Source organism: Nycticebus coucang, chromosome 3, assembly GCF_027406575.1.
Source record: "Nycticebus coucang isolate mNycCou1 chromosome 3, mNycCou1.pri, whole genome shotgun sequence".
Lineage (NCBI taxonomy): Eukaryota > Metazoa > Chordata > Mammalia > Primates > Lorisidae > Nycticebus > Nycticebus coucang.
In genome coordinates, this window is record NC_069782.1 from 7,080,536 (window position 1) to 7,100,761 (window position 20,226).

General features: G+C 45.5%; 2 protein-coding genes and 1 pseudogene across 8 annotated transcripts in view; 2 read left to right on the plus strand and 1 right to left on the minus strand.

Moving 5' to 3' along the window:
- The window catches only part of XRCC6 (X-ray repair cross complementing 6), a 34,803-nt gene extending 31,290 nt beyond the window's left edge, over positions 1-3,513 (minus strand). The window contains exons 1-3 of one of the 7 annotated variants that reach the window (XM_053584799.1): positions 3,374-3,513; positions 2,695-2,788; positions 310-422 (exon numbers count right to left, since the gene is read on the minus strand). In XM_053584799.1, the coding sequence (XP_053440774.1) occupies positions 310-422; positions 2,695-2,773 (192 nt within the window). In that variant the 5' untranslated portion in view covers positions 2,774-2,788; positions 3,374-3,513. Of the gene's footprint in view, positions 1-309; positions 423-2,694; positions 2,789-2,987; positions 3,059-3,135; positions 3,353-3,373 lie in introns of those variants that run through there. The other 6 variants (XM_053584800.1, XM_053584801.1, XM_053584804.1 and 3 more) reach the window with 6 other exon arrangements.
- A 137-nt stretch (positions 3,514-3,650) lies between these two features.
- Positions 3,651-20,226, plus strand: part of DESI1 (desumoylating isopeptidase 1) — a 31,165-nt gene continuing 14,589 nt past the window's right edge. The window contains exons 1-2 of the mRNA XM_053584820.1: positions 3,651-3,967; positions 19,789-19,810. Coding sequence (XP_053440795.1) covers positions 3,880-3,967; positions 19,789-19,810 — 110 coding nt within the window. The 5' untranslated portion in view covers positions 3,651-3,879. The remainder of the gene's footprint in view (positions 3,968-19,788; positions 19,811-20,226) is intronic.
- On the plus strand, positions 16,450-19,384 carry LOC128581689 (NADH dehydrogenase [ubiquinone] 1 alpha subcomplex subunit 6-like; annotated as a pseudogene).

Below are 20,226 nucleotides of genomic sequence, written 5' to 3' on the forward strand. Positions count from 1 at the left end.
TGAGCCCAAGACTTTGAGGTTGCTGTGAGATATGACACCACATTACTCTACCAAAGGTGACACAGTGAGACTCTATCTCAGAAAAAAAAAAAAAAAAGCACATAGTACTATGAGTGCTATCTTTTCAAAAAGTCCATTTATTTTTTGCAGCATTTTGAACCTGCCACCTCCAATATATGGGGCTGGCGCCCTACTCCTTGAGCCATGGGCTCCACCCAAAAAAAAAAAAAGTCCATATTTTTTACAGTGCTATTAAGGTTTTTTTTTTTTTTATTCATCTTTTTACATTAAATAAAAAGATAATCTTACCTGGATGCTCATGTCAAAAGGAGTTAATTCATCTTCATCCTGAGATTCAAACATGGCCCTGGAGGCATCAACCAAAAATATCAAACTATCTCTTCCTGAATAGTTATATTCTCCTATGGGCAAAATAATGGAAGGGAAGGTTTGCCCTTGTGTGTGTGTATATATATATATATATTTTTTTTTTTTTTTTCTTTTTTTGAGATATAAGCTTCAAGCTCTTGCCCTGGGTAGAGTGCCATGGCATCACAGCTCACAGCAACCTCAAACTCTTGGGCTCAAGTGATTCTCTTTTTTTTTTTTTTGAGGCAGAGACTCAAGCTGTCGCCCTGGGTAGAGTGCCGTGGCATCACAGCTTACAGCAACCTCCAACTCCTGGGCTCAAGCGATTCTCCTGCCTCTGCCTCCCAAGTAGCTGGGACTATAGACACCTGCCACAATGCCCAGCTATTTTTTGGTTACAGCTGTCATTGTTGTTTGGCAGGCCCAGGCTGGATTCGAACCTGCCAGCTCAGGTTGAGCCACAAACTTAGCTGCTTGAGCCACAAACTCCCAGCCCCTTGTATTTATGTTTATCATGTTTTATTTATAATTTTTATCATTCACACAACACAAATAGAGAAAAGACCATAAAGGAAAAGTACAACCTATTGAAATCTATAAAGTGGACAACTTAAAGCCTCCAACTATGTCAGGAAATTGAGTCTTGCTGGCCATCTCAGAAGTCCTTCCTATATTCATTCCAATGACAACATCTACTTCCCCACCAAAAGTAACCACTATCTTGACTTTTGATAAAACTATAATGAAAAGTAGGAAAGTAGGCAGCGCCCATAGCTCAGTGGTTAGGGTGCCAGCTATATACATCAAGGCAGGAGGGTTCGAACCGGGCCTGGGTCAGCTAAAAAACAATGACAACTGCAACAACAATAACAACAAAAAAATAGGCGTTGTTGTGGGTGCCTGTAGTTCCAGCTACTTGGGAGGCTGAGGCAAGAGAAATGCCAAAGCCCAAGAGCTGGAGGTTGGTGAGCTGTGACACAACAACACTCTACAGAGGGTGACAAAGTGAGACTCTGTCTCTTAAAAATATATATATATTATATTAAAAACAAAAAGACTGAAAGATACTTGAAGGAAACATGCAAAATGCTGGTAGCAGTTGTATTAGGGTGATAGATTATACAAATTATAATAAATTTTCTCTTTTATTTCTTGTATTTCCTATGTTTCTCACTTTCAATGAAAACACTTTAAAAATTTCCACCACGGGGGTGGCACCTGTGACTCAGGGAGTAGGGTGCCGGCCCCATATACCTTGACAAAAAATAGCCGGGCATTGTGGTGGAAACCTGTAGTCCCAGCTACTTGGGAGGCTGAGGCAAGAGAATCGCCTAAGCCCAAGAGCTGGAGGTTGCTGTGAGCTGTGACACCACAGCACTCTACCAAGGGCGACAAAGTAAGACTCTGTCTCTAAAAAACAAAAAAAAATTTCCACCACGGGGGCAGCGCCCATAGATCAGTGGGTAGGATACTGGCCACGTGCCCTGAGGCTGGCAGGTTCAAACCTGACCTGAGCCAGCTAAAACAATGACAACTGCAACAACAAAAAATAGCCAGCTTGTGGCAGGTGCCTGTAGTCCCAGCTAGTTGGGAGGCTGAGGCAAGTGAACTGCTTAAGCCCCAGAGTCTGAGGTTGCTGTGAGCCATGGCACTCTACCCAGGGTGACAAAATAAGACTCTGTCTCAATTAAAAAAAAAAAAAAAATTTTTTTCCACCCAGGAGTTAAATAGACCAGTGCGTAATCTACATACCACTTATTTCTCTTCCTTTACTCTATGTGTTACTGGGTTCCCTGAACATACACAGGGTGCACATCAAGTTCATATTCAATTTAAAAGTGTGCAATTTAATAGCACACAAACTTGATGGCAACCCTGTACCTCCAAACTTGGAGACTACAGTGAAGAAATCAATCACTCTCCTGTAACCGTGTTACTAATGTTTACTCTTTGGTTGCTGCAGGGCTAAGGCATTTTTACACTGAGGTCCTGGGATGCGTAAAACTACTTGCCTGGGTGTGGAAGGGTCTCCGCTGAGCTATTTAGGTGACAAAAGACACCCATGATAATTTAATGTGGCTCAATAGATGTCAATCTACCAGTGCCCAGCAAAAAATTAAGGTTAGAAATGTCCCACACACTGGAATAGGATCTGAATCAAAGAGCCTAGGGGCAGCTCTGCAAAATTCAAAGGGAGAAAACATTTCAGATTATCTGGGAAGAGAGGGGTGAACCGTTAAAGAGCAAAATTTACCTAGCAGAGATAGACAGGGAAGGTCTTCTTTTCTACATACGAAACAGTCCTTTCGTGTTAAAGTCACTTACCACCCGCTTCAAGGCTCTCGTCTTGTTCTTCTTCTTCTTCATCGCCCTCGGTTTTGTAATAAGACTCCCACCCTGACATGTTGGTTCCTTCTCACTAGTAAAAAAATCAGTAAGAAGCACATTTCAGCCAAACAAATATCCACTTCTAAGCTCTAGTGAGATCTGTTCCAAAGGCTTGGGATTACTACTGAGTTATGTGGATGATGGATCGCCACCTCAAGAACTCAATAGCTAGAGTGCACAGGTAAACAGGGTTGGGGAACACTGCAGCATCAGCCCCACCTTACACTTACAGACGCTTCAGGGCCACCCAAGCCCAGGGTGGCCACTGTGATTGACGTGCTGGAGTAGCCTGTCCCTTGAGACCTTGTCCCACTCCAGGATACTCTTGTTTAGCTGTCCCACTAGTCCTCTTCCCGCCCAAAAATCTCCCCCAACTACCCAGGGCAGTCACGCCCAATGAGGTTTCAGACGCAGGCGGGCCTCAACCGCCCAGTGCAGCTTCCACCCGGAGGACGGAGCGTGATCTATACTCTTGTCTCTGCTTCTCAGATTCGCACACGTTAGGCTGACGCTGCCCCCGAGAAAAGCTACCCGGCTAGCGCCAGACTAAGTCGGCAAAGCGGAACGAGGACAGCCTTGATTGGCGAGAACCACACACCAGATACAGGTAGCCTACCTTTGGCACAGGGAAGAGGTAAACTTGGACCGAAAACGAGACACCACGCATGCGCATCCTCCGGATCTCTTGCCCAATCAACACCTCTAACATCATCACGCATAGTGCGCACTTCTTCCGGTCAGGCTGACACGCCCACTCTTACAACAGACTTATCTACGCATCCCAACTAAAGCCAATCCAACGGCGAAAGCCACGCCCCTTCTGTAAGCCACGCCCCCGCCACCCGCGAAGGTGGTACGCACATGCGCAGAAGTGCATCTCCGCCCCCGCCCTCTCTTCTATGCGGACCCTCCCAGTCCCCTCTCTGTCACCTCACAGTAGTCGTTGCCGGTAGCGGGTGCGGGGGCGCGAGCAGCGCAGGGCGGCCTCTCCCCCGCCCCTCAGGCCGGGCCCGGGCTCGGTCCCCCCACACCCTCCTCTTCCCACTCCCGTCGGGTACGGGAAGGTCCAAGCCGCTGCCGGGTGCCCAAGGGCCGTAGTGGCCGCCGCCGCCACGGGTCCTAATGGAGCCGCCGAATCTCTATCCGGTGAAGCTCTACGTCTACGACCTGTCCAAGGGCCTGGCCCGGCGGCTCAGCCCCATCATGCTGGGTGAGGGGGAAAGGATCAGATGGGAAGGAGGGCGGGAGCAAGAGGGGGCCGAGGTGGGGGGACTTGGGCCACGACTCCGGGAAAGACACACGGCCCAGAGGATGGAAGAAAAGCCCGAGAGGAGAAAAGAGGGATCTGAGGTTTGGGCCCCCTTCTCCCTCTTCGCATTTGAATTCAGAAAGAAGAAATGAGTTACGCCTTCCCCTTGCCAGGGTCTCGGGCAGAGACCAAGCCCTCCAGAGCCCCTTCCGCTGTGGGGTAGAGTGAGCCAGCGCCGGCTCCCGAAGGATTCCTTGCCTGGTTTGGGTTGCTGGGTCCACACCTTCTTGGCGTGGCGTAGGGGTGGTGAGGATGCCTGCCACGCGGTGCCCCTCGTGGTGAAAGGAACATTCCCGGTAGAGACTCAGTGGCCCTCAGAGAACCTTCTCTCCCTCTACAGTCCAGGGAAAAGGTAGGACGGTAGAGGTAGAGCTGCACTGGGGTCGAGGTCAAGTCAGGTCAAGAGGAGCGCTAACTCCAGAATTCACCAAATTGGTCCTGACAATGCGTCTTCTCTCAACAGTTTCTAAGTTAATTGCTATTGCCCAGATGGTAAGAAAGCAATTCTGGGGGAGGGTTGGATGCTGTTTTGTCAGTAAGGATTACTAAAGGAAGTATTTCGGTTGTGCTCCATTAAACTACTTAACTGCTAGGAGAGAAAAATCAGCCCTCATTCAGTAAAGATCAAATCTCATTGCAACCCAAAAACTTGTGTAACATAGGAATTGTCAGGTTTGTGATTTCAGGTAATAATGAGCAGGAAAGGTTCCCAAGAATAGAAAAATGAACAGCTTTGACAACATATATTCAAATGGCCAGTTTTTACTGGCTTCTGTAGAGACATTAGAAAATGATTTAGCTCATCTACAGGAGGCAAAGAGGCAGAGGTAACATAGCCAGGCTACTTTTGAGGCCGTCTTTTCAATGTCCCTGAGTTTCTAATATACATAGTGAATTGAACTTAATCTCTCAACCTGGCCAGTGAGTGGTTTCTATATTTGGCTTCACATCGGAATTATCTAGGGTGCTTGTTAAAAATACAGATACCTGGCTGCGCTTGTGGCTCAGTGGGTAGGGCACTGGCCCCATATACTGAGGGTGGCGGGTTCGAACCCGGCCCCGGCCAAACTGCAACAAAAAGAAAATAGCTGGGAGTTGTGGCAGGCACCTGTAGTCACATCTACTGGGAAGGCTGAGGCAGGAGAATCACCGAAGCCCAGGAGTTGGAGGTGGCTGTGAGCCATGACACCACGGTACTCTACCAAGGGCAACAAAGTGAAACTCTGGGGAAAAAAAAAAAAATACAGATACCTGCATTTCCAATATATCAATTGTTAAATGTTAAATGTGAACGTATGGCTTGGCTCCTGTAGTGCAGTGGTTGGGGCGCTGGCCATGTACACCAGGGCTGGCGGGATGGAACCCGGCCCAGGCCTGCTAAACACCAATGACAACTACAACAAAAAAATAGCTGGGCATTGTGGCGGGCATCTATAGTCCCAACTACTTGGGAGACTGAGGCAGGACAATCGCTTAAGCCCAAGAGTTTGAGGTTGCTGTGAGCTATAACGCCATGGCCCTCTACCAAGGGCAATATAGTGAAATTCTGTCTCAAAAAAAAAAAAAGTATTGTTTACCAAAGAATATTATGTGTTTTCTTTGACAAATAATTACCTAAAAGGATACACAAGAAATTGATAATAGTGGTAGCCTGTGCGATGGGGAACTTTATGCCAGGAAGACAAGAATAGAAGACAGACTTTGCTGTCAACTTCTTCCTTACCTTTTGAACTGTGTACTATAATACGTACACATATTATATATTCAAAATAAGAAAAGTTTTAGTTAAATGGATTTTAGACCCTTACTTAACAAATACTAAATCAAAACCTCCTGAGTTTTGGTCCAAAAATGGGTATTATTTATAAGCTTCTCAGATAATTCCTGTGTAGCCAACCTATTATTGGACAGAAGTGTGGGCCTAGTTGTTAAAATGAGTAAGGTATATTTGAAAGCAAAACTTACAAAGTCATCATGGAAGGTGTTACTCATTAATAGGTTACATCAGTCAAGTTCTAACTAAACTTATTGGAATGAAGCCATTTGGTTAGTTTGGTCATAGTGAGTCTCTTAGATACTTTCTAGATCCATAAGTAAAAGCCTCCCCCTTTACACTGAGTATTTTTTTGTCCTCTTACCTAATAATTACTGTTTTTAACTGAAAGAGGCCATAAAGATCATTGCTTCTTTCATTCAGCAGGCACTGAATGGCCACAATGTGCTAGTCTATGTTAAGCTAACTGAAGATGATTTAATGAACAAAGATGTTCTTTGATGTCATAGAGCTCTCTAATGGGGAAACATTAAAAATAAATACATCAGTAAATAAAATGGTTAGAAATCTTATTAGTGCCCTGCTGTACAGGAAGCAAACCTGGGTAGTGAGATAGGAAATAGCAAGAGAGACCTACTTTAAATAAAGGTGTCAGGGGTAGTAACTTTTAAGCTGGGACTTTAGGATGAAGAAGAAATAGCCACAGGTGGGAAAGGGGTGGGGGAGGGGTGTTGCAGTGCTCTTGGTAGAAGAGGGATCAACCTACCAAGTCCCTGAGGCAGGAAAGATCTGGTCCTACTACTAAAACTGAAAGAATGCCTTTGTGGCTCATAGTGACTGAAGGGAAATGTGCCATAACTGAAGGTGAAGTAGTAGTCCTGCCTTCTCCCACCCCCACCCAAAAAAGTAGATGTGAAACCCTAGAAAGGCTCAGCCAAACATGGAATGTCACCCATCTGGCTTATTAGATCACAGTGGTGTTTCTGGGGACATCACCTTGTCTGCTAATCTGCTTCTCTCTTATTTACCTCTTTTCCCCACCCCATATTACTTTTATGCCTTTTGCAAAAGTAAGAAGAAAGAGCAAAGCTAGTGGTCATTACTTTCTAGAGTTGAAAACGTAGGAAAATGGACATTGCTCTACTGGTTCATCCATTCAGAAACCACTAACCTTAGTCTGGGCGTGGTGGCTTACACATGTAATCCTAGCACTCTGGAGGCCAAGGCGGGTAGATTGCCTGAGCTCAGGAGTTCAAGACCACCCTGAGCAAGAGCGAGACCCCAGCTCCAAAACTAGCCCAGCATTGTGGCGGGCGCCTATAGTCCCAGCTATTCCAGAGGCTGAGGCAAGAGGATTGCTTGAGCCCAAGAGACTGAGGTTGCAGGGCAACAAATTGATATTCTGCCTAAAAAAAAAAAAAAGAAAAAGAAAGAAACTAACCACCAACCTTAAAGTTGGGTCTGTCCCAATTGTGTTAATAGCTATATATTGATTGACCACTACTAAATACATTTGAACCCTTAAAAAATCAGTTTCCTGATTTTTATAATGAATTCTAGAAATATACTAATAGCATTTATTGAGAGTTTACCATATGCCATAACCTTTTTTTTTTTTTTCTGTGTACTTCACATGTATTATAATCCTTACTACAATTTTGTGAGATAGGTCCTGTTATTACCTCAATTTCTCAGCTGAGGAACCTGAGACAGAGGGTATTCAGAATTTGCCCCAGGTACACAGATGTAGGTGGGAGATGAACTGCCTAGGTTATGAACTTCCAGCACTTGGGGTCTCAGTCATTGGTGATATGACCTCTACAATGTAAAGTGTTCCCCGTGTAATTGATGTAAATAAGTACTTTGCTGAATGAAATGTGAAGGTATTCTTAGCCAAATATTTTGGATTTTTTTTTTTTTTTTGTAGAGACAGAGTCTCACTGTAGCGCCCTCGGTAGAGTGCCGTGGCGTCACACGGCTCACAGCAACCTCTAACTCTTGGGCTTACACGATTCTCTTGCCTCAGCTTCCCGAGCAGCTGGGACTACAGGCGCCCGCCACAACGCCTGGCTATTTTTTTGTTGCAGTTTGGCCGGGGCTGGGTTTGAACCCGCCACCCTCGGCATATGGTGCCGGCGCCCTACTCACTGAGCCACAGGCGCCGCCCCCAAATATTTTGGATTTTAATGAGAAAAAAATCTGGGTTCAATATGTATGTGTCCTTCATAATCTTCCAGATTTATGATCACCTTCTTGGCCTTCATTTTCCCAAACTAAACTTGTGTGACTTCATGAGCAGTGCCTTCTCTTGCTTCCATTATGTCACTTCTCCATTCTGAGGCCTCATCCAGCTCTGTTGTAGTCAAGCTTGGACTAGATAAAGCCCGAGATAATTCCCCTCTCCCCTGAAACAATGTAGACTCCACCGTTTTGCCTGTTGTGTTTTCAGTCTCCAAGAATTACCTTTCATGAAGGTATTCCTGTTCCACAGGTATTCTCTTGCTATGAGAATGGTCCCAAAATTGTCCTTAGCATTTTCATTGAGTGAACAGCCTAATTGCACCTTTTTTTTTTCATAGTCACCATTTGCCCAAGATAATTAGCTGTTATAATTGTCCTTCAGTTTCTCCTCTTAATGATTCTGGCTGCTCTTTACATTTCTTGACCTCTTTTTGTGCCAAAGTACATAGAGGAAAATGCAGAGGTGTGTTTGTGTGTGTGTTTTAATTGTGGTAAGAGCTACTTTGTATTTCTTGATTATTTTCTTATCTGGAGTTTTGTGTGTATGCATCACATTTATTTTTCTTTACAGGTTCATCTCAAAACTGTTCTCTGGTTTAAAGACTTGGGGACATAGAACATTTATATTTCTTGGCAGAATGCCCTTTACTGAACGGTTGAGATTTTACTCTATACTCAGTTCCATGATTAATTCTGTAGTTCAAATAATGATGAAATAAAAGACATAAACTCTGGTGGGTTCGAATCCAGCCTGGGCCCGCCAAACAACAATGATGGCTGCAACCAAAAAAATTAGCCGGGCATTGTGGCAAGTGCCTGTAGTCCCAGCTACTTGGGAGGCAGAGGCAGGAGACTCACTTGAGCCCAGGAGTTGGAGGTTGCTGTGAGCTGTGATGCCACAGCCTTCTACCTAGAGTGACAGCTTGAGGCTCTGTCTCAAAGAAAAAAACAAAAACATTGAGCGGCACCTGTGGCTCAGTGAGTAGGGCGCCGGCCCCATGCGGGTTCAAACCCAGCCCCGGCCAAACTGCAACAAAAAAATAGCTGGGCGTTGTGGCGGGCGCCTGTAGTCCCGGCTGCTCGGGAGGCTGAGGCAAGAGAATCACGTAAGCCCAAGAGTTAGAGGTTGCTGTGAGCCGTGTGACGTCATGGCACTCTACCCGAGGGCGGTACAGTGAAACTCTGTCTCTACAAAAAAAAAAAAAAAAAAGACATAAACTCTGCCAAGAGTTTCCTTAAAATATTATTTCCCTTAAAATAATGTATGTATACATATAATTCTGTGAAAGGCGAGATAACAATATAAAAAAATGCTATGATTAGGGCGGTGCCTGTGGCTCAGTGAACAGGGCGCGGGCCCCATATACCGATGGTGGTGGGTTCAAACCCAGCCCCGGCCAAACTGCAACAAAAAAAATAGCCGGGCGTTGTGGCAGGTGCCTGTAGTCCTAGCTACTGGGGAGGCTGAGGCAAGAGAATCGCCTAAACCCAGGAGTTGGAGGTTGCTGTGAGCTGTGATGTCATGACACTCTACCAACGGTGATAAAGTGAGACTGTGTTTCTAAAAAAAAAAAATTTTTTTAAATGCTATGATTAGATGTCAAAATGAGTGATGGTGCATCAGCTATTTTAGGCCCTGACATGAGAGGCTATGGTGGCCTCGACATGGCAGGGAGGCTTGGGTAAGAGCCTGAAGGGCTCCTGGAGGGCAAGGACTCTGTCTCTTGCCTCAGTTGTGTCCCCAGTGGCCAATTGGAGCAAGTGCTCATTATTGATTATAGGAATGATTGAGACTCTAACTCAAGCTTGCAGATAAATTAAAATTTATTCATATCTTAGGGGTCTTTTTTTTTTTTTTTTTTTTGCAGTTTTTCGGCTGAGATTGGGTCTGAACCCACCACCTCCGGTATATGGGGCTGGCACCTTACTCCTTTGAGCCACAGGTGCTGCCCCATATCTTAGGGGGGTTTTGCAATTTTTGGCCAGGGCCGAGTCCGAACCCGCCACCCCCAGTATATGGGGCCGGCACCCTACTCCTTGAGCTACAGGCGCCGCCCAGTTTTTTTTTAGGTTTAATACCATCTATTGTGCTTTGTTTTAGATGTGTATTGTTCATTGTGTGAACAGTTTTATACCCATGTAATGAATTAATTGGGTAATTATGCAGTTTCTTTATGGCAAAGGAAAAAGAATGTGGCTTCCAAGGCCATGAGTGATCCTACCCCTGCTTCTGCATATTTTCTCCATCCTCACCCGTCTCCACCTCAAGCTTTACACACCAGCCCTTCTCCACCAGATTATATAAGAAAATTAAGCGGGCGGCGCCTGTGGCTCAGTGAGTAGGGCGCCGGCCCCATATGCCGAGGGTGGCGGGTTCAAACCCAGCCCCGGCCAAACTGCAACAGAAAAATAGCCGGGCGTTGTGGCGGGCGCCTGTAGTCCCAGCTGCTCGGGAGGCTGAAGCAGGAGAATCGCTTAAGCCCAAGAGTTAGAGGTTGCTGTGAGCCGTGTGACGTCATGGCACTCTACCCGAGGGCGGTACAGTGAGACTCTGTCTCTACAAAAAAAAAAAAAGAAAGAAAATTAAGCCCTGGGCGGCGCCTGTGGCTCAAGGAGTAGGGCACTGGTCCCATATGCCGGAGGTGGCGGGTTCAAACCCAGCCCCGGCCAAAAATCACAAAAAAAGAAAAAAGAAAGAAGAAGAAAATTAAGCCCTAGGGTGGCGCCTGTGGCTCAGTGGATAGGACACCGGCCCCATATACCAAGGGTGGCAGGTTCAAGCCCAGCCCCAGCCAAACTGCAACAAAAAATAGCCAGGCATTATGGCGGGCACCTGTAGTCCCAGGTATTCTGGAGGCTGAGGCAAGAGAATCACTTAAGCCCAAAAGTTGGAGCTTGCTATGACCTGTGATGCCGTGACACTCTATGGAGGGCGACAGAGTGAGACTCGGTCTCAAAAAAAAAAAAAGAAAGAAAGAAAAATTAAACCCTGTGGAAAATGATTTGAGTGACTGTTTGCTCATTTATCCCAACAGGTACCTTAGGGCTTAATTCTCTTACAGAAGTGGGTCAGAGAAGGGCTGCTTAGCAGAACAGGATGGAAGGCCTTCAATCCTCCCTTTTACCTCTAGGCTTATCTCTTGCTGTGCTCCCTGCCTAGGAGGCTTTCTCTTTCTGTCTCCTGGCTTGGCTAAATTCTGCTCATTCTTGAAATCTCAGCTAAAATGTCACTTCCTCCAGGAAACTTTTCCTGATCCCCACCCCATAGCAGTCTCAGTCACATGTCCCTAATACATGTTGATACCATCTTGTATTCACCTTTAATAGTATTCATCATTCTATTTCATAATTGCATGTTTCCTCATCTGTGTCCATAGACCTTCCATCCCACCCCGAAGGTGACTGGAAGCTCCGTGAGGGCAAGAACTCTAGATTGTTCCATTGTATCCCCACAGTCTATCAGTGCTTGGCATTTAGTAAACCCATTTGATTTATCAATGAGCTAATATGGGCGGTGCCTGTGGCTCAGTCGGTAAGGCTCCGGCCCCATATACCGAGGGTGGCGGGTTCAAACCCGCCCTGGCCAAACTGCAACCAAAAAATAGCCGGGCGTTGTGGCAGGCGCCTGTAGTCCCAGCTACTTGGGAGGCTGAGGCAAGAGACTCGCTTAATCCCAAGAGTTTGAGGTTGCTGTGAGCTGTGATGCCATGGCACTCTACCAAGTGCAACATAGTGAGACTCTGTCTCTAAGAAGAAAAAAAATGAGCTAATATGTGTACATTTCATTTCCCTGCCATCTGGGACAGAATGTTGCCTGCACAGAGGCCCTGCCTCTGGAGCCCCATACAGTCATTTGTTTAGCACAAGAGTATTCCAGATGCAGTTCTTGAGCAGGTCCTGTAACAAGCATGTGTGAAATGTGCACAGGTGCTGTCCATCTTAATCAGTGAAAATGTGGATGGAGTGTTTCTCCTTGGCTTTTGTATACTCACTTTAGTCTTACACTGCAGACCTCACTCTACAGTCTCCGTAATTCATGATGAAAAGCAAGGCTGATATTCATATTTTCCACTTATTTTCCATTTTCATACTTAAAAGCCACAAAGTGAGTGCATTAGATATGCCACCAAGCTTGGACTGGAGACATACAGTCATCTGACCCATCTACTCTCCAGTTAGCTGATGAAATCCTAGTGGGAAAATAATCCGCTTCTATATTATGCTAATATCTGTTGAGCCTAATTCATGTCCCAAAATGGCCTTGTGCCCTAATTCAATCTCACACTACCACCCCACTCTCATTCTTGTCTGGCCAAAACAATTTAAATATCAGGGCTGCCTGTGGCTCAAAGGAGTTGGGCACCGGCCCCAAATGCCAGAGGTGGTGGGTTCAAACCCAGCCCCCGCCAAAAACTGCAAAAAAAAAATTTAAATATCAGTCCAGTCTCGTTTCCCACTGGCTGTCATTACATCAGTGGCCATTGCTCTTTTCCTCCTTATGATACAGTAAACCTTCCATTTCCACCTAAGTTTCTCCAACAAGCTCATCTTCATATCTTTCTTTGTCTTGTCTTTACACTAGACAAACTGTACATCTGGCAGACACTATAAAAGGATGTTAATAAATATTTGCCCCACCACCACTACTTAAAGATGTTGGGAGAATAAGGATAACTATGGGCCAGGTATGGTGGCAAACACTTGGCTGCTTGGGAGGCTGAGACAAGAAGATGGCTTGCGCCCAGGAGTGGGAGATTGCTGTGAGCTATGATGATGCCACTGCACTCTAACCTCAGTGAGACCCTGTCTCAAAAATACATAAATAAAAATAAAAGAATAGCTATGAAGGACTTTATATTAAAAAAGGATATAAAGTATCCTTTCAATCCTTACCGCCTTTAAATCTTTGGTTCTGATCAACCTCTGAAATCTCAACTCATCCAGAAGAGCTCATAAGCTCTCTTTAAAATGCAGTACTGGCCGGGCGTGGTGGCTCACGCCTGTAGTCCCAGCGTTGTGGGAGGCCGAGGCGGGTGGACTGCCTGAGCTCAGAGGTTCAAGACCAGTACGAATAGCAGTGAGCCAGAGCAGGACCCCATCTCTACTAACATCAAGAACATCGCCAGAGGAAGACAAAAAAAGAGTACTTCAAATGAAGAAGAATGAACAAGGAAGTTGAAATTAAAAATAAAAAAATAATAAAATGCAGTACTAAAGTTGGGTGCTGTGGTGGACACCTGCATTTTATTATCTGAGAGGACATAGCTACTTGGGAGGCTGAAGCAAGAGAATCACTTAAGCCCAAGAGTTTAAGGTTGCTGTGAGCTGTGACGCCATGACACTATCGAGGGCGACATAGTCTCTATCTCAAAAAAAAAAAAAAAAAAAATGCAATACTTTGTCCAGGTGTGAGGACTCACGCCCTTTCACTCAGTTCATTGTAAGCATTATTGTTGGCTCCAGGTGTTTGCTAGATGAATGGATAAATGAAAGAATGAATAAGCAGGGAGTTCTCTGGATCTTTACTGGTATAGAGTGCTGCCTCCTCCAAAATAAGAAAAGAAATAGATCATCTTTTTTCCTTTTCTTTTTTTTTTTTTTTTTTGAGACAGAGCCTCAAGCTGTCACCCTGGGTAGAGTGCCGTGGCAGCACAGCTCACAGCAACCTCCAACTCTTGGGCTTAAGCGATTCTTTTGCCTCAGCATCCCAAATAGTTGGGACTACAGGTGCCTGCCACAACGCCCGGCTATTTTTTGGTTGTAGTTGTCATTGTTGTTTGGTGGGCCCAAGCTGGATTCAAACCTGCCAGCTCTGGTGTATGTGGCTGGCACCTTAGCTGCTTGAGCTATAGGCGCTAAGCAGAAAATCTTTTTTTTATTCTCTATGGATAGATGAGATCTCTTAATGCAATTGCACAGGAGGAAGTGCTGTGTCAAGCTTATACATAAATTTAGTAACCAGTACAGAGAATATAAAGGAGAATAAAGTAAGGCTGTATCCTACAACTTTTGAGTTTTTCAGGTGTAAAATAACTGACAGGATGTTGAATGACTGAAGCCCTTCTCCAAAATTCCATTATTAAGTAGGACTGAGTTTGAGCTGATACAGCTGTACCTGCCAACTATCCTCCTGGGTCCCTGATTGTGGGCATCTGAGAGGACATAGCAGATGGAGTGCAGTCTGCCAGGATGGCAGAGTCAGGTGAATCAGGGCAGCCCAATTTGGGGTTGGGAACCTTGTCCTCAGTGGCACTGTGTGTCACCCAGCAGAGCTAACGAAACAAAACAGCTCATCTCAACAGATGTCCATGCAGCATCTCAAGTTACAAAGATGCATAGAAAACTGTCCTTGTCTTTGAGGCAATTATAGTCTAACTTGGGAGAAGAATATACAGCTTCAATCTCAAGATACTGTGATAGCAGTAATAAAACTTTCAAATTATAAAGCTTAAAAGAAATATGAGTTAGCTTAAGTGGGCATGTACTGTGTACCAGTTCCTATGGTAGGCATATTTCATGTGCTATCTCTTTTAATCCTGCAAGCACCATTACTGTGCCATTTTTTACAGAATAGGAAACTATCCTGGAAATAGCACTATCCAATAGAACTTACAGCACTGATGGAACTGTTCTCAATCTGCACTGTCCAATAAATAACTACTAGTCATATGTGACTATTGAATATTTGAAATGTTGTTAGTGAAGCTAAGGAATGAATTTGTGCTTTTATTTGAGTTTTGATTTAAATGGTCACATGTGGAGCCAGGCATGGTGGCATACCTGTAATCCTGGCACTCTGGGAGGCCAAGATGGGCGGATTGTCTGAGCTCACAAGTTCAAGGCCAGCCTGAATTAGAGCAAGACCCTGTCTCTAAAAATAGCCTGGCGTTTTGATGGGTGCTTGTAGTCCCAGCTACTCGAGAGACTGAGGCAAGAGAATCACTTGAGCCCAAGAGTTTGAGGTTGCTCTGGGCTGTGATATCACAGCACTCTACCAAGGGCAACAAAGTGGAACTCTGTCTCAAAAAATAAATAAATAAATGGTCACATGTGGCCAGTGGCTACCACATTGGGCAGGTCAGGTTTAGTGTTCTCAGTCTCTGAAAGGTTCTCTATGATCTGGTCTCTGTTACCTCTGCTCATCTCCTACTTTTCTCCCTCTCCGCACCCATTCTAGCCACACTGACCTCTGTACAGTCCTTCAGATCCACCTGGCATGTCCCACTTCTGCATGGCTCCCTCCCTTACTGCCTTCAAATCTTTGGTTCTGATCAACCTCTGAAATCTCAGCTCATCCACAAGAGCTCATAGCTCTGTTTACAATGCAGTACTAAAGTTGGGCGCTGTGGGGGACACCTGTAGTCCCAGCTACTTGGGAGGCTGAAGCAAGAGAATCACATAAGCCCAAGAGTTAAGGTTGCTGTGAGCTGTGACACCCCAACACTCTATCGAGGGTGACATAGTGAGACTCTGTCTCAAAAAAAAAAAAAAAATTCAATATTAAGTCCAGGCGTGGACAGTCACACCTATAATCCTTACACTTTAGGAGGCCAAGGTAGGATTGCTTGAAGCCAGAAGTTGAAGACAAGCATAAGCAATAGTGAGACCCTGTCTCTACAAGAAATAGAAAAATTAGCCAGACACTGTGGTGCACATCTGTAGTCCCAGCTGCTTGAGAGGCTGATCACTTGAGCCCTAAATTTTGCAGTGAGCTAAGATGATGCCACTGCACTCTGGCCCCAGGCAACAGAGTAAGAACCTGTCTCAGAAATAAAGAAAAAAGGCAATGTTGGATGGGTGTGGTGGCTCACACCTATAATTCCAGCACTTTGGGAGGTTGAGGGGGATCCTTTGAGGCCAGGAGTTCAAGACCAGCCTGGACAATATAGGAACATCCATGTCAATACCAAAAAAAAAGAAAATTAGTTGGGTGTGATGATGCATGCCTGGAGTTCTACCTACTTGGGTGGCTGAGGCAGGAAGATCACCTGAGCCCAGGAGTTCAGGGCTTCAGTGAGCTATAGTTGTGCCACTGTAGTCCAGCCTAGCAGCAAAGAAAGCCCCTGTCTCAAAAATAATAATAATATATCAAAATAAAATGCAGTGTTAATCTCCATGTTTTACTACAGTAAACAGGAAGCAGAGATTCATTGATGTCTTTTTTTTTTTTTTTTTTTGTAGAGACAGAGTTTCATTTTATTGCCCTCGGTAGAGTGCCGTGGCATCACAGCCCACAGCAACCTCCAACTCCTAGGCTTAGGCGATTCTCCTGCCTCAGCCCCCCGAGTAGCTGGGACTACAGGCGCCTGCCACAATGCCCAGCTATTTTTTTGTTGCAGTTTGGCCGGGGCTGGGTTTGAACCCACCACCCTCGGTATATGGGGCCCGTGCCCTGCTCACTGAGCCACAGGCGCCGCCCTCATTGATGTCTTTTAGAGTCAACTGGAACAAATTAGAATCCAGCTCACAGTTTATCTTATAGCCCATTAAGCCCCAGTGTTTGAAGATGCTTGTCCTAAATGGATATCCATTCTCCAAGGGATCCTGTCTAGTTCTGATCAACCTCTGAAATCTCAGCTCAGTTTGGATAAGGGCAAAGCCTGCCTTATACTCTCTAGGGGGCTACCCTAGAAACTCCAGGCCAGAATATCTCCATCCATTTGTGGTCTCGTGGGCCAGAGCAGCAGAGCTCTAGAAGCAGGCTAGTCTCTGCAATGGAAAAGAAGCAGAAAAACTCTGCTACATTTCATGTTCCTTCGTTACTCCGTTTAGCCTGGCAACACTAACAGCAAAGAATTAAATGTTTATATATAGGGTGTGGGTAGGGCGCCAGCCACATACACCAATGCAGGTGGGTTCCAACCTAGCCCGGGCCTGCTAAACAACAACAACTGCAACAACAGAAAAAATAGCCAGGTGTTGTGTCAGGTGCCTGTAGTCCCAGCCACTCGGGAGGCTGAGGCAAGAGAATCGCTTGAGCTCAAGAGTTTGAGGTTACTATGAGCTGGGCCATGGCACTCTATGGAGGGTGACAAAGTAAGACTCTTATCTAAAAAAAAAAAATAGTTTATATATAAAATAAATACAGCATTTCTTACTAATTTGCTGGATGCCGAAATCTGTTCTTAGGTCTTACCCACCAATCCTTAAGTAGAATTTATTTTATCTTTTGGAAGTCTCCACCCTTTATCCTCAAGAAGGTCATTATATCTAGAGGTCATTATATATAATACTAGCCACCATTTGTCAAACTTCTATGTACCAGAAACTGTGATGCTTTCTATACATTATCATTACCAGTCACAGGTATGGTGCATTGAAAACTGAGGCTTAGCAGGGTTGGATAAAGTGGAAAAGCTAGGATCTGAACCTGTGTCATTCTCTCAACCACCTCTGAGACGGGGCAGCGCCCGTAGCTCACTGGATAGGGTGCCAGCCACATACACCAAGGCTAATGGGTTCGAACCCAGCCTGGGCCAGCTAAACAACAATAACAACTGCAAAAAAAAAAAAAAAAAAAACTCAACCACTGAGAACACCGTGTTGAGCCATCAGGAGGTTTTCACAGAAGGGTCACGGCTCTTCTGCCTCTGTGAAAGGTTGATGCATCATTTCAAAGTCTGCTTAAAGGGCAAGCTATTTATTTGAAATCCTATAATTTACCTAGGAAAGGAGATGATGGGTTTCTCTCACAAGATGGCGGTGAGCAGCCTCCACAGTGCTGCAGCTGCAGCCAGCACCTCCGTGAAGCCCATTTTCAGTCGAGACATGAGCGAGGCCAAGTGGAGGGTGCGCGAACTCTACCATGCCTGGTATCGGGAGGTACCGAACACTGTGCACTTGTTCCAGCTAGACATCACTGTGAAACAGGAATGGGATAAAGTCCAAGAAATGTTTATGAAGAATGCCCATGTCACAGACTCCAGGGTGGTTGATCTCCTGGCCATTAAGGGAAAGATGGAACTGGAAAAAACAAAGTATGGAAGCAGCAGACACATGTTTTGAGGTTCTTCCATGAAAAGAGAGTCACCAAGGCCAAAGGATCTCCTGTCCAAGTTCTATATGGGCCACAATCCATGAAGTGGAAAGGCTCATGTTGATGTTTCATTATTTTAGAGCACAAAGAAACTCATTATATGACGGTCAAAAAAAAAAGAAAGGAGATGATGTTAACACACCTAAAAGGAGAAGCTCCAGCCTTCACCTCTCCTTCCACACAGTGCTGAGAGCTTCATACTTCAGTAAGTCTCAGGGCAGGCTCAGAGCCCATAGCACAGTGGTTACAGCACTAGACACTCACACTGAGGGTCGTGGGTTCAAACCTGGCCTGGGCCAACTAAACAACAATGACAACTGCAACGACAACAAAAAAAAAGCTGGACATTTTGTTTTGGCAGACGCTCGTAGTCCCAGCTACTTGGAAGGCCGAGGCAAGAGAATCGCTTAAGCCCAAGAGTTGGAGGTTGCTGTGAACTATGACGGCGCAGCACTCTACCCAGGGCGACATAATGAGACACTATCTCAAAAAAAAAAAAAAAGTCTCAGAACAAACAGCAAAAGTAGCAGTAGTCAGTAAACTATTGATGTGAGAATGGTGACCAGAGGTGAGTGCTGATGTTGGCTGATGCATCTCTCGCTGCCCTTCCTCTGCCTTCTGAGCATCTCAGATGGGGCCTTGCCCCAGCAACTCTTCCCTCAGATTGGTCTGCTATACCATGGCTATAGTTCTGTATAAACACGGATCTCCGGCCTAACAGCCTCCTGGTCCACACCTGCCTACTTTGCCAGCAGCCCTGCTGGCTGCTCTTTAACTTGTCACCATCGCTGAGCCCTTCACCCTGCCCTGTAGGAGTTAGTCTTTGCATGTCATATTCTCTCTGGCAGAAATGTCCATCCTTGCCCCTGCTGGTCGTGAGTTGAGTTGAAGCTCACAAAGGTAGCTCTTCGTTACATAGAGCACCTTATTTTTACACCATTAATAGAACTTAACAAACTTTGTATTTTAGTTAATTATTTGCATGAGTGTGTGTGTGTCTTTTTTTTGTTTTCTTTGAGACAGAGTCTCACTCTGGGGCAGCACCTGTGGCTCAGTGGGCAGGGCACCGACCCCATATACTGAGGGTGGTGGGTTCAAACCTGGCCCCTGCCAAACTGCAACCAAAAAATAGCCGGGCGTTGTGGCGGGCGCCTGTAGTCCCAGCTACTCGGGAGGCTGAGGCAGGAGAATCACCTGAGCCCAGGAGTTGGAGGTTGCTGTGAGCTGTGTGAGGCCACGGCACTCTTACCGAGGGCCATAAAGTGAGACTCTGTCTCTACAAAAAAAGAGTCTGAAATCTGAAGATTTCAACTCAGTGAAGAAGTAGGTAACATTTGTTTTACCATAGTCTTACTGTAGAGGAGACAGAGAAATTTAAAAGGCCAAGTTGAATTGACCCCAAAAGGGAAAGAGCAGGCATAAAATTAGGGTACCTTTATACCAATGTTTTTGATTTTGCATTCTTATAAAGGATTCTGATTACTTTTCAACTTAATACAGAACACTCTTATCATACCTAAGGACCTCACTGGAGCAGAGTAGTGTTCGTAGAAAGTCCCCCAAGTGATTTATAACAGGTTATCCTGGGTTTGAGTGGTGTTGTGAATTTACTTAAACTGCGGGGCCACTAAATCTCCTCCCAACTGGCTAAATCTCTTCTTTTCTCCACAGGGAAACAACTGGAAGGCATCTGGTAAGTTGGTGGGACTGCTGACTTTCACTGGTTCATGAAACAAAGCAGCACCCTGTGCGTTCAGGTTCCAGTCTGTGCCTTCCAGCTTGAAACCCAACTCTCTATGCCCCAGACCTTCATGCCCTGATTTAGTGGCTCCCCACTAGGGCTTGTGTTGCCCTCCTACCCTGGGACATTTGGCAGTGTCTGGAGATGTTTTGGTTGTCACACTGAGAGGGATATTGTTGGCATCTAGTGGGTAGAGGTCCCAGGGTGCTGCTCAACATCCTAGAACGCACAGCACAGCCTTCCACCACAAAGAATGATCCGGCTCTAAACATCAGGGGTGCCAAGACTGAGAACCATTCATCTGTAGTGTGTATCCGACTCATGCCTTTGTTTTGTTAGTTGTGTGAGGGTGATCACCACTGTCACAT